General features: G+C 36.4%; 1 protein-coding gene across 3 annotated transcripts in view; it reads right to left on the bottom strand.

The window, feature by feature from the left end:
* The window catches only part of pax5 (paired box 5), a 94,773-nt gene that overhangs the window by 55,213 nt on the left and 24,780 nt on the right, over positions 1 to 14,780 (bottom strand). For all 3 annotated transcript variants that reach the window (XM_022681744.2, XM_022681746.2, XM_022681747.2), the window contains exons 2-3: positions 9,702 to 9,867; positions 2,284 to 2,481 (exon numbers count right to left, since the gene is read on the bottom strand). In XM_022681744.2, coding sequence (XP_022537465.1) covers positions 2,284 to 2,481; positions 9,702 to 9,867 — 364 coding nt within the window. The remainder of the gene's footprint in view (positions 1 to 2,283; positions 2,482 to 9,701; positions 9,868 to 14,780) is intronic.

Here is a 14,780-nt window from a genome sequence, read left to right as displayed (position 1 = left end):
ACATGGCAGCACAGCCTCACACTTCCTGCATGATTGCTCAAGCAGAGCGCTCTCCCCCTTTTCCCTCTCTCTCTCTCTCTCCCTCTCTCTCTCTCTCTCCCTCTCTCTCTCTCTCTCTCTCTCTCTCCCTCCCTCTCTCTCTCTCTCTCTCTCTCTCTCTCTCTCTCTGTCATTGTACACATGGTGTTAAACCAGCAGGCTGGACTCATGAATATGTGTGGCTTTCTGTTTCATCCCCTCTGTTTCTGTCGCTTCTTTCTCTCCGCTCTTTCTTTCTTTCTTTCTTTCTTTCGTTCTTTCTCCTCTCTATAAGCAGCTTTTTGCTGCTTCCTGTTTCTCCTGCTCAGTTACTGCTAAGTACTCCTTTACAAACACACACACACACACACACACACAGATACGCTGTGATCATCTACCGACTACACCTGGATGCACATTATTCTCATAAACTCTATTTTGTTGCTAAATAGTGTTTTTTGGAGTGTCATCACTGAAGAACCGCTCCAGAGAACTCCTGGAGCATTTTTTTGTATTTTAAAATAAACTAGTAGGTCTACAGACCAAACAATTCTTATCAAACAATGACTTCTTCAAACATTGATTCCTTCTACATAATTTCGCAGTGCTTTATCTGTATTGTTTCTTTTCAGCAGCTTTTTGGCAGCAAGCCCTTACTCAAATGCAGAGGTGGAAAGTAATGAATTACATTTACTCACATTACTGTAATTAAGTAGATTTTAGATTTTAGAGTCATTTGTAATTTTTAAAGTAGTTTTCAAAATAGGTCATTTTACTTTTACTCAAGTACATTTTGACACAACTAATTTACTTCACTACATTAGACAACTCCCCATTACTGAGTAAATAATTAAATGCTGGGGGGAAAAAAACTAATTGTCTAAATTCAAAAGAAATTGAGTTTTGTTCTCCATGGCAGCGCAGCTGAACGTTTCCCAGCAGTGTTTATTACGGTTAGCAGGAGAGACGCTGTGTGAATCAACTGTGCTCGGGGGAACCGGTGTTCTGTCGAGTTATGCTACCCATCGATATGTGCTTCTTTACGGAACAGTTTTTTTGTATGTTTTCATGTTTTTCATGATAATTCCTTAAGTTTTTATTAGAAACATTAAACAATCTGCTTAAATGTAAAAAAAAAAACATGTAAATAGCAGTTAAAGCATAGCAATGGCAAGTTAAAAAATAATAATGAACTGTAAAACTATAAAAATACGGTTTATAGTCGCCTATTTGACCATAACTTTTTAACAGTTAAGGAAAAAAATGGATCATAGAAACCTATGCCACTTTGTTTTATGGGGGGGTTGAACAAATACTGCCTGAAAGGTCCAAATTATTATGTGGAATAATAGTTAATTAAAAACTATTTAATTTATGATTTGTACTTTTTTACATCAAATAAATAAAGGTAAACAATAAAATAAATAAATAAAAGTAACTTTTTTTACTCAAAGTAAAAAGTCATTTTAAATTGAGTACTTTTTTACTTTTACTTGAGTAGATTTTTAGACTTTTACTTGAGTAGAATTTTAGCAAAGTAAAGGTACTTTTACTAAATTACAATTTTTCAGTACTTTTTCCACCTCTGCTCAAATGTGACTTCAACAGCATTGCTGAGGTAAATTTATGACTAAAACTTCACTACTTTCACTACTGACGCCAAATTCTAACCAAAATTGACTGTAAACTGTGGTAAATCCATGATTAGAATAGCAAGAGGTACATTTCCATTTCTGACTAACGTTGCACTGCCGAGGTAAAGCCATGACTAGAATAACTTTATTTAGGTCTATTTCTAATCAAAATAGAACTACCCAGGTCAGTTCACTGCTAAGGTACATTTATAATTAAAATAGCACTGCTGAGGTAAATGGAGGATCACAGTAGCACTGATTGGGCTGGGGTAAATGTTTGACTAAAATTGCAGTGCAGTGGTACATAGGGGTACATTTATGATTGGAACAGCATTAACGAATAATTACATAATGACAATATAATAGCATCATAGCGCATTTACACTCTTTTAAAAAGCAATTGATTTTTTTTATTAATAATAAAATAATAATAAATTAAAAATTCTGACGCCGGAATTGAAATATAAAAAAAATATATTAAACAATATATATACAAAATTTGTTTATACATAGAATGATAAATAAATAGCATAATTTATTATGACAGGCCTAGAAACAAGTCATTTTTTAACACATTTTCTTTTTTCTTATCACTTTATCTTCAATATCTCCAATAGCTGAGAACACACACCTGTTGATTGAGCTGACGCTGGGCACGCTGTCGTTGTCACACACTCTCTCCGCCAGTAGCCGGTCTCGTATCTCCCAGGCAAACATGGTGGGGTTTTGGCGTTTGTAATCTGCGATTTTGTCGACGACTTTGGGTGTAGCAACCTTTGGTTTGGATCCTCCGATCACCCCTGGCCTGATACTGCCCGTTTCATAGTACCTGTCGATCAAAGATTCAGCCAATCAATCATTTATCTCATCAGTTACACAGTTGAACTACACCAAACCAAATGTTGTCCAGTTCCAGTATCACTACACTGTATGTCTAAATGTTTGGCCATATTCCTTATAATGAATGTATTGATTTAGATACCTTAAGTTGTACCCATTGCTGAAATAGCACTGCTGAGGTAAATGTATTACTAAAATTGCACTGCTGTGGTAAATTATGAAGAGAATGGTATTGCTAAGGTAGTTAGTGATCTAAAGCTGTGATTAGAATAGCCTTGCTGAGGTAAATATAGGATCACAACTGCACTGCTGAGCTAAAGTTCTGCAGTAGAGCTATACCAAACTAAATGATGTCCATGTTTCCGTATGTTTAAATGTTTGTCCATATTCCTTCTAATGAGTGATTGCTGAAACTGCACTGCTGAGGTAAATTTATGACAAAAATTGCACTGCTGTGGTAATTTACGATGAGAATGGCATTGCTAAGGTAAATGTAGAATTACAGAAATATCACTGCTGAGGTAAATATAGGATCACAATAGCACTGCTGAGCTAAAGTTACACAGTAGAACTATACCAAACCAAATGTTGTCCATTTATCACTACACTGGATGTCTAAATGTCCACATTCCTTCTAATGAATGTATTGATATAGCTACCTTAAATTGTACCCATTGCTGAAATTGCACTGCTGATGTAAATTTATGCTAAAATTGCATTGCTGAGGTAAATTATGAAGAGAATGGCATTGCTAAGGTAGTTCGATAGCTAAATCTGCGATTAGAATAGCCTTGCTGAGTTAAATCCATGAATAAAATTGCACTGCTGAGGTATATATATGTTCACAATAGCACTGCTGAGCTAAAGTTACACAGTAGAACTATACCAAACCAATTGATGTCCATGTTTCCCTATGTTCAAATGTTTGTCCATATTTCTTCTAATGACTGTATTAATTTAGCTAACTTAGGTTGTACCTATTGCTGAAATAGCACTGCTGAGGGAAATCCATGAATACAATTGCACTGCAGAGATAAATATAGGTTCACAATAGCACTGCTGAGCTAAAGTTACACAGTACAACTATACCAAACCAAATTATGTTTTCTAAGGTAGTTAGCGATCTAAATCTGTAATTAGAATAGCCTTGCTGAGGTAAATTTATGAATAACATTGCACTGCTGAGGTAAATCTAGGATCACAACTGCACTGCTGAGCTAAAGTTACACAGTAGAACTATACCATTCCAGATTATGTCTGTATTTCCCTATGTTTAAATGTTTGTCCATATTCCTTCTAATGACTGTATTAATTTAGCTAACTTAGGTTGTACCTATTGCTAAAACTGCACTGCTGAGGAAAATCCATGAATAAAATTGCACTGCTGAGCTAAATATAGGATCACAACTGCACTGCTGAGCTAAAGTTACACAGTAGAACTTTACCAAACCAAATGATGTTTGCTAAGGTAGTTAGCGATCTAAATGTGTGATTAGAATAGCCTTGCTGAGGTAAATTTATGAATAAAATTGCACTGCTGAGGTAAATATAGGATCACAACTGCACTGCTGAGCTAAAGTTACACAGTAGAACTATACCAAACCAAATGATGTCTATGTTTCCCTTTGCTTAAATGTTTGTCCATATTACGTCTAATGACTGTTTTAATTTAGCTAACTTAGGTTGTACCCATTGCTGAAACTGCACTGCTGAGGTAAATTCATGATTAAAATCATACTGCTAAGGTAAATTTATGATCATAATTACACTGCTGAGGTAAATTTATGACTAAAATTGCACTTCTGAGGTAAAGATGAATGTGCCAAAGTCAGAGCACACCTGGCTCTTAAAGGGAATGACTACTGGCACACTGATTTAATGGTTTATTTCATGTTACGCCCAAAAAACACATTATTTAAGAAAATTAGGACATGCCTCTTGCACGTGTTGAGATGTGCAAAGCATATTTTTTGTGCCCTCACGATACCAAAGAGATACTAACACGTCTTAGATCAAGCTGAACAATCTGCAATTGACGGATTCACTATAGATCACTAAAAAAGGGCCCTAGTTGTCTATGGGTAATGGTAATGTGTATCTAATACCTAATTTGCATAGTGTGTACATATACATATAAAGCTCTGGAAATAATAGAGTTTCTTTGATTTTACCAATTTAAAAACCTCTGGAATATAATCAAGAGTAAGATGGATGATCACAAGCTGATCATCAAACCAAACTGACCTGCTTGAATCCAAAAGCAGTGTGTAAGACTGGTGGAGGAGGAGAACATGATGCCAAGATGCATGATTTCTGAACTGTTAAAACTTAATGAATTTGAACTTGTTTTTTTTTTTTTTGCATTATTCTGCATCTTTTTTGTTAGTTCAGACATTTCTCATTTTCTGCAAATATATGCTCTAAATGACAATATTTTTAGTTTGAATTTGAAAGAAATGTTGTCTGTAGTTTATAGAATAAAACAACAATGTTCATTTTACTCAAACATAAACCTATAAATAGCAAAATCAGAGAAACTGATTCAGAAACTGAAGTGATCTCTTCATTAATTTCTTCCAGATAATTTTCTGTGCATAATCTTTAAGCGTTTAACACACACACACACACACACACACACACACACACACACACACACACACATTATTATACACACACTCTTTATTATAAACACAGAAATTCCCCAGAACCTCCCCATTACCTTTTTGTGCAAATAATAAATAAAAAAAAATCACAAGCGCAATCAATTTACACAAAATGTACGTATCAGGCATTAAAAGCAAAACATGTAAACAGGGATTATCATCCACACACACACACACACACACACACACTCTATCTATGAACACGTGCGCCGCGAGCTCTCTCCCTGCAGTGTAAACATAGAACAGCAGAAGTTTAATAGGCAGCTGTGAAAATCCCCTATTAACGAGAGGGCATGGATATTCATACACTTTATTTACTGCAGCCCGCAACATATTACTAAACATATGTGTGTGTGTGTGTGTGTGTGTGTTGGGTGTATGTGTGCTTATGTTGTTCTTTGCCCGTGAGCCCAAGAGCCAGGGAGGAAATTAACACACACACACACACACACACACACACACACACACTCTAACACACACACACACACTCTAACACACACACACACACAGAGCCGGAGCGGAGCGGTAACGCTTGAGTGAGTTGGACTGGGGGGCTTGGGGGGGGGGGGGGTTAGAGCAGGGAGAACAATGGCAAACACATTTTTTGATATAGCTAAAGGCCCGAGCACTAATCCAACACCTTTCATCCATTCAAACGCTCCCTCTCTCTCTCTCTCTCTCTCTCTCTCTCTCTCTCGTGTCTTTCCTTCTCTTTCTTTCATCCTCCTATTCTTTATACATCATTTCATTCTAAGTCACTCTGCCTAAATCTCTCTCTCTCTCTCTCTCTCTCTCTCTCTCGTGTCTTTCCTTCTCTTTCATCCTCCTATTCTTTATGAATCATTTCATTTTTAATCACTCTGCCTAAATCTCCCTCTCTCTCTCGTCTTTCCTTCTTTCTTTCATCCTCCTATTCTTTATAAATCATTTCATTCTAAATCACTCTGCCTAAATCTCCCTCTCTCTGTCTCTCTCTCTCTCTCGTGTCTTTTCTTCTTGTTTTCATCCTCCTATTCTTTATGAATCATTTCATTCTAAATCACTCTGCCTAAATTTCTCTCTCTCTTTCCCTGTTCTCTTTCGCTCTCTGTCCTAAATATGTATCTTTCTTTCTCTCCCTCTCTTTCTTCTATTTCATATTCTCTTTGATGCTTTTCTCTTATTTCTGTCGTCTTCCAATTTTCCCTCTCTCTTTACTCCTTTCTTTATTTTTTTAATTCTTTATCAATCATTTCATTATTAATCAATCTGCCTAAATCTCTCTCTCTCTCTTTCTCTCCCTGTTCTCTCATATTCTCTCTCTCCCGCCATCTGATGCTCTTCTCTTATTTCTGTCTTCTTCCAATTCTCCCTCTCTCTCTCTTTCGCTATCTTTTCTTTTTTCCTTCATTTTTCTATTCTTTATAAATCATTTCATTCTAAATCACTCTGCCTAAATCTCATCTGTCTCTGTCTCTCTCTGACTCTCTCTCTCTTTCTCTGTCTCTCTCTCACTTTCCTTTCCTTCTTTCTTTCATCCTGCATCTGCATGAATCTCTCTCTCTCTCTCTTTCCCTCTCTTTTGTGTCATTCCTCCTTACTCTTACCTTTAATTTTTTATAAATAATTTCATTATATATCACCCTTATTCTTTCTCATCCTCCATCTGATGTACTTTTCTTTTCTGTCATCTTCCTCTCTTGCTGTCCTCTCTCTCTCTCTCTCTCTCTCTCTCTCTTTCTCTTCTTTCATATGTTCTTCCCATCATGAACACTAAAACACTAAAACTAAAAACTTAAGTATTTCTAAATTACTTTTGCTTATTCTCTCTCTCTCTCTTTCTTTCATGTCTTTCCTTCTTTCTCTCATCTTTCTATTCTTTGTAAATCATTTCGTTTTAAATCAGCCCATATTCTCTCTCGTCCTCCATCTGATGTTCTTTCCTTTTCTCTCATCTTCCTCTTTTCCTGTTATTTCTCTCTCTTTCTTTTCTCATGTCATCTTGCCATCATTAAACACTAAAAACACTAAAACTAAAAAAATTCATTCTTTCTAAATGACTCTTGCTTATCCTCTCTCTCCATCTATCTCTTTTCTCTCTTATTCTTTCCCTCCCTCTTACTCTCTCTCCCCACTCTCTCTCTTTCTGTCTCTCTCTCGTGTCTTTCCTTCTCACTCTCATCTTTCTATTCTTTGTAATTCATTTTGTCTTAAATCACCCTATATTCTCTCTCGTCCTCCATCTGATTTTCTTTTCTTTTCTGTCATCCTCCTGTTCTCTCTCTCTCTCCTTCTCTTCTCTCATGTCTTCATCCCATCATTAAACACTAAAAACACTAAAACTAAAAAATAAGCATTTCTAAATGACTCTCGCTCCTTCCCCCTCTCTCTCTTTTCTTTTCTTTCTCTATCTCTCTTTTCCTATCTTTCGTTTTTTCTCTCATCTTTCTATTCTTTGTAAATGCTTTCATTTTAAATCGCCCTATATTCTCTCTCGTCCTCTATCTGATGTTTTTTTCCTTTTCTGTCATCTTCCTCTCTTCCTGTTCTCTCTCTCTCTCGCTCTCTCTATCATCTTCTCTCATGTCTTTTTCCCATCATTAAACACTAAAAACACTAAAACTAAAAAAAAAATCATTCTTTCGAAATTACTTTTACTTATTCTCTCTCTCCCTCTCTCTCTCTCTCTTTTCTCTCTTATTCCTTCCCTCCCTCTCTCTCTCTCTCTCAGCAGATGTATGCCACCACTGTCATTCTGATGCAAATGGTAAAATGTGATGAATCTGTTCTCTTTGTGACGGAGGAGCGAGAGAAAAAAAGGGCTTTGACTCCAGCTTCCATTGGCAATGAGAGAGGGAAAGAGAGAGAAAGAGCAAAAGAGAGAGAGAGAGAGAGAGAATATTTTTGAATTTGTAACTGCAGGAGAAAGGCGGTAAGCGCTGACTCAGCCGGCTGCAGGGACATTGTTCCCTCTGTAAATATATGTCAGGGTGATTTGGACGGGGTTGGAGGAAGATTGTGGGATTAATATGTTTAATTTCAGGTTTTTGTGGTGGTGTAAAAGCATGCCGGATCATTAGGCTGCTCTGTCACGAACAGTGTAACACGAATTTTGACCTTTAACTGCTTATAAGAGCCGGATTTTAAAGGTGAAGTGATGGTTCATCCTGCTAGAGTTCAGCACTCCTCTCTCATATACTTTTCATAGTGAATATATTGTTCAAATACTGTTCATATGCTGTTCATAGTGAATATACTGTTCATACACTGTTCATTCACTGTTTATGCTGAAATACACTTAAATATACTGTTCGTATACTGTTCATATTGAGTATACTGTTCATATGCGGTTCATATACTATTAATACTGAGATACACTTAAATATAAGGTTCATATACTGTTCATAGTGAACAGTACTGTTTATACTGAAATATTCTTTCAAATACGGTTCCTGTACTGGTCATAGTGAATATAGAGTTCATAGTGAACATACTCTTCATATACTGTTCATATACTCTTCATGTACTGTTTTACTGAAATACCCTTTCAAATACGATTCATATACTGCTCATAGTGAATATACATTTCGTGGTGAACATACACTTCATATACTGTTTATATACTGTGCATAGTGAATATACTCTTCATATACTGTTCATACAGTGTTCATAGTGTGTATACTGTTCTTATGCTGTACATACACTTCAATATAGTCCTCACATACTGTTCATAGCGAATATACTCCTCATGTACTGTTCATGTACTGTTATACTGAAATACATTTTCGAATACGGTTCATATACTGTGCATAGTGAGTATACTCTTCATATACTGTTCATATTCTGTTCATAGTGAACATACTCTTCATATACTGTTCATATTCTGTTCATAGTGAACATACTCTTCATATACTGTTCATACAGTGTTCATAGTGCGTATACTGTTCATAGCGAATCTACTCCTAATGCACTGTTCATGTACTGTTATACTGAAATACATATTCAAATACGGTTTACATTCTGTTCATAGTGAATGTACTCCTCATATACTGTTCATGTAGTGTTATACTGAAATACATTTTCAATATTTTCAAATACGATTCATATACTGTTCATAGTGAATATCCTTTAATGTACTATTCATACACTGTTCATAGTGAATATACTGTTCATTTACTGCTCATGTACTGGGATACACTTTCAGAAACTGTTTGTTTATATTGAATTACACTTTCATAGACTGTTGAAAAACTGTTCATATACTGTTCATAGTGAATATACTGCTTATACACTGTTTATAAACAAAATTATTTTACTGAAAAGATTCAAAGGTGGCACAGCTACTGTAGGTAGGAGTGTTTAATAAATAGAGTGGAGGACAGTGAATGAGATTAAACACAGTGTTTAAAAACTCCAGCAGCACTGCTGCAGTATCTGATTCGCTCACTGTACCACCATGCACCACCACCGTACACCACGAGTCTCAGTGTCCTAACATTGTGCTTGATTGGTGTATTTCTACAGTATATAGAATATATACTATATAAAATAAAATATAGAGTCTTACCTGCCCAGTATCTTGCTGACGCAGCCGTGGCTGACCCGGAGCTGTCGGGAGATGTCGCACGGACGCACGCCCTGGTGAGCCAGCTCCACTATTCTCTGCCTCACCACGTCCGGCAACGGCCTCCCGTTCACAAACACCCCCCCCAACTGATTCACCCCTCCATGCCCTGCAGAGACAGTGAGAGGAAGAGAAGAAGAGTCAGGGTTAAATAAGAGAAAAAAAAAAAAAACACAGTCGCTGTCTATTATATAGAACAGAACATTTATTTATTTACATGTATTTGGGTTTATGTTTTTTTAACTCATTTTATTGGCTTGTATTTTCAAATGAGTCTCAACACTAATACTAATATAAGTTCATCTTAATAAAACACAAAATGACTTTTTCGAGACTGAGTTCATCTATACATCGCTTTTCAATTTGTCAAACTGTATAAGAACCAATCACGCAAGCACACAGGCAGCGCTAGATATATTTTACATACTGTTCATCCAGTGTTCATAGTGCGTATACTGTTTATATGCTGTTCATTTACTGTTAATAGTGAATATACTTCTCATATACTGTTCATGTACTGTTATACCGAAATACATTTTCACTATAGGGTTCATATACTGTTCATAGTGAATATACTGTTTATATACTGTTCATGTACTGGAATACACGTTCATAAACTGTTTGTTTATATTGAATTACACTTTCATATACTGGCCGTATCTGAATACACTTTCAGATACGGTTCATATACTGTTTATGCAGTGTTCAATTAATTCAATTCAATTTTATTTATATAGCGCTTTTTACAACAAAGGTTGTCACAAAGCAGTTTTGCAGAGAAAAAAAACAGGTATGTGCGTATACTGTTCATATCCTGGTCGTTTACGGTTTATACTGAAATACACTTTCAAATATGATTCACATGCTGTTCATATACTGTCCATAGTAAATATACTGTTCATATGCTGTTCATACAGTTTTTATAGTGCATATACGATTCATATATTGTTCATAATGAATATACTATTCATATACGGTTCATACAGTGTTCATATTTAAACACACTTTCATGTGCTGTTCATTTACTCTTTATACTGAAATACACTTTCAAATACGGTTCATATACTGTTCATATATTGTTCATCGTGAATATACGGTTCATACAGTGTTCACAGTGGGTATACTGTTCATAAACTGGTAATGTACTGTTTATACTGAAGTACACTTTCAAATACGATTTGAATACGATTTTTTATGAGTCATTTGTCATTTTTAAAGTAGTTTTTAAATTAGGTCATTTTACTTTTACTCAAGTTCAATTTACTTCACTACTTTTTAAAACTTTCCATTACTGAGTAAAAAATTAAATGCTGGGGGAAAAAACAACTTGTTTGAATAGAAAAAAAAAATTGAGTTTTGTTCTCCATGGCAGCGCAGCTGAACTTTTCCATACATTGTTTATTACGGTTAGCGGGAGAGACGCTGTGTGAATCAGCTGGGGTCTGTGTGTGCACGGCTCAGTGAAACCGGTGTTCTGTCGAGTTATGCTACCCATGGATATGTGCTTCTTTACGCCACTGCACATGCGCCGACCAACTTTCTTTTTTGTATGTTTTTTTTTTATGTTTTTTTTATGATAACTCCTTAAGTTTTTACTGGGAACCTAACTATAAAAATACGGTTTATAGTCACATGTATGAGATTACCGTTTTAACAGTAAAGAAAAATAAATGGATCATAGAAACCTATGCCACTTGTTCTTGAAAATGTTTTATGGGATGGTCTGAACATATACTGCCTGAAAGGTCCAAATTATTTAATTTAATATTTATTTAATTTATGATTTGTTGTACTTTTTTAATTAAATAATTACAAGTAACTATGTAACTTTTACTCAAAGTATATTTTAAATTGAGTACTTGTTTACTTTTACTCGGGTAGATTTTTAGATGGGTACTTTTACTTTTACTTGAGTAGAACTTTAGCAAAGCAAAGGTACTTTTACTTAATTACAAATTTTCAGTACTTTTTCCACCTCTGTATTATATATATGCGTGAGAAATACTATGTGTGGCGTCACGTGAGGTCACGTGAGACTTCAGCGTGAGACTTGAGAACACTGCTCACAAGACAGACCCTCACAATGTATAGACAAAGCGCGGTGTGAGGTAACAGAAAAAAGACTACAGTCTTTTTATTGTCGAGTAATAGCAGAGTACGCGAAAGCGAAAGAGAGATGAAAAAAGACAAAAAAGAGCGAGAGAGCGGATATAAGAGAGAGTGAGAGAGCGCGAGAGAGGTAGTTGCGAGTGTGACTTGAATGTACTCGCCCCTCCTTCCTCCCTTTGTGAGGCGTCTGTCTGTCTTTGACCTGAAGGTCACGGTAATGCATTCTCCTCCCCGCCGCCTCGCTCATAACATGTGCCCCTAGAGGCCGAGTAGTGAATTACACATGACCCGCTCACCCCCTTAGCTCTCTGTGTGTGTGTGTTTTGTGTTTTGTGTGTGTGTGTCTGTGTTACATAAACCCTTCCCGTCTTATTTCCTCCTCTCTTTTAGTATCGAGACAGCCTTGGCCGGCCTAAGCCGAGACGCGCGAAAGCAGTTTAATTCACAATACGCGCTCTGACTCTCCGAGTCTGACTCCGCCCTTTATCCCCTCGCGCTTCTCTTTTAGAAGAACACTGTTCATACCTGTCCGATAACATTATGTGCGGGTATTAAGATGCTGTGTGTGGCGCCGGACCGGAAATCTGTAGCATTATGCTATCAGAGTATATCCCTTCTTACATTCAGTTCAGGGAAAAAAAAGAGAGAGTGTGTGTGTGTGTGTGTTAAATATTGCCATGCTGTAATCCAGTTACTCTGTCATATTAACATACTGATTGCTTCAGAGGGGAACTCACACACACACACACACACACTGGGACTGGGGTGTATGCGCTAATCCAGCCTGCAGGGATAATAGTTCTTAAACACAGGCCTGCAGGTTATATCAAACCAAACACACAAAACACACAAAAAGCCCATCAGTTCAGTGACAGTCCAGCATTAACAGCCCTCTCTCTCTCTGGCTATTTCATTCGTTTACAGAGGCGAGACTAAAGCAGATGTAGCTACTTTATAATGGACAATAGTTCCGATATTTTTTATGCTCCCAATCTCGACATTGATATCAGAATAATCTTAAAAAAGGAATTATTTGGTTTTATGAACATCCCTTTCAGACAGCTTCCTCTTACAGCGTCCACAGTTAATCCTGTTGGATGTGGTTGGTCCTTCTTGGTGGTATTACCCTGGCTGACATTACCCTGGATACCGTGGCTCTTGATGCATCACAAAGACTTGCTGTCTTGGTCACAGATGCTCCAGCAAGATGTGCACCAACAATTTGTCCTCTTTTGAACTCTGGTATGTTTTTACCCATAATGTTGTGTGAATTGTGGGCAATATTTTGAGCAGTAAAACTGTGCTCTTACCCTTCTAATTGAACCTTCACACCCTTACAGCTCTTACTGGTGCAATATGAAATTAATGAAGATTGGCCACCAGTTTAACACCAGTAAAGTTTTCTAAAAGAAAGGATTGATTCTGAAAAAATAAATGAAGTAAAGTTTATTAAAAGAAAGGATTGACTGAAGTTCAGTTCCCTTATTTACTCTATGTAACATTTAAGTCTTGAAACCGAGTTGAAGTTACTTAAATTTATCAGAGAGTTGCAAAACTTTTTTAAAGTAAACTTTACGTATAATTTTTTTCAACACACAGAACACAACAGCAAGTGGGAATGGAGGAGCTACTGAACACCATGTCATGTGACCGAGAAAGACAAACCTCCCCCCAGGAAGTCCTGTCACTGTCTGTCTACTACAAACTCCTAAAATGCACCTAAAAACAAACTCCATTTCCCATGATACACCTGCCTTCAACTCTCCGGACATGCCGGATCACGTAACTCATCGGTGTTCCGGTTCGCCCTCCTACTGATTGCACACACCTGGACTCTATATATACTATATGCACTATATACAGCACTCACTTTCACTCACATCTTTGCCCGGTATTGAACTTATTTTACATATCTCTTCTGCCTCGTGCTTCTTTTGTGTTTTTACCCTTTGTTGCTGACCCTTTTTGCCTTTTTGACTACTCTTTAGCTTAGCTTCGGTTCTGACACATTTTTGTTTTTTGATCATCCCTTGCCCTATTTACTCTGTTTTGGATTTCCTGTGTATGACCTCATTGTGTATGTTGCTTTTTACACTGTCATTTTGTTGCCTTATCCCTTATTTAATAAATTATCTATATTTTATATCCGTTTGTCTGTCCCATGCTTGGCTCCCGTGACAACCTGCTTACAGTCACAATTGTGATATACTGAATGGCAGGTAAATAAGTGAATAAAAACTGCACAGACAGCAAAACTGAGGAGAGTTCTCAGAAGGTAAAAGAGTTTTTGAGATTCTGCAATGTGGCAATGTAGGAACTCATCATCATCGCCCAATCATAGTGCATTTACTCACTATTAAACAGTTATTACACCTCAGAAATAGACAGTGAACAACAGATATCAGTCCAGAAGCATAAAATGCAAGGTATTAATGGAACTGGGAGCTGAATGGAAATGTAAGTCAGTCAGAATGAATTATAATAATAAAGCAAAAACACTACACAATAGTGAATAAAAAAAAGCCACTACTAAATATATCAGTCCAGAATTTCTCATCATATAAACTGTACCTAAAAATATGTGATAGTGATTTTACTTCAGTATTAATCAACTATCTGTATAATTTATACACACATGCACACACCTGCTTCTTACAGCTGTTATTATTACACAATAATTACACATATCTATTACATATCTATTAGATACACAGACTCTTAGATTCCACACTAATAGATTATATTTCTTATATTACTGTTTATAAATAGGTGTTGATCAACAGTTACAGTAGATACAGTAGTCACCAAGCGTAACCTGTTGTACCAACACTCCTGCATGCATGTAAAGGTTCTTTTTCTTCTTCTATTGTTTATCATGAGGAAAACGCTTACTATATGCACTCTTACTGTAAT

This window comes from Astyanax mexicanus, chromosome 25 (genome assembly GCF_023375975.1).
Source record: "Astyanax mexicanus isolate ESR-SI-001 chromosome 25, AstMex3_surface, whole genome shotgun sequence".
NCBI classification, from domain to species: domain Eukaryota; kingdom Metazoa; phylum Chordata; class Actinopteri; order Characiformes; family Acestrorhamphidae; genus Astyanax; species Astyanax mexicanus.
This window is presented reverse-complemented; position numbering and strand designations above follow the sequence as displayed.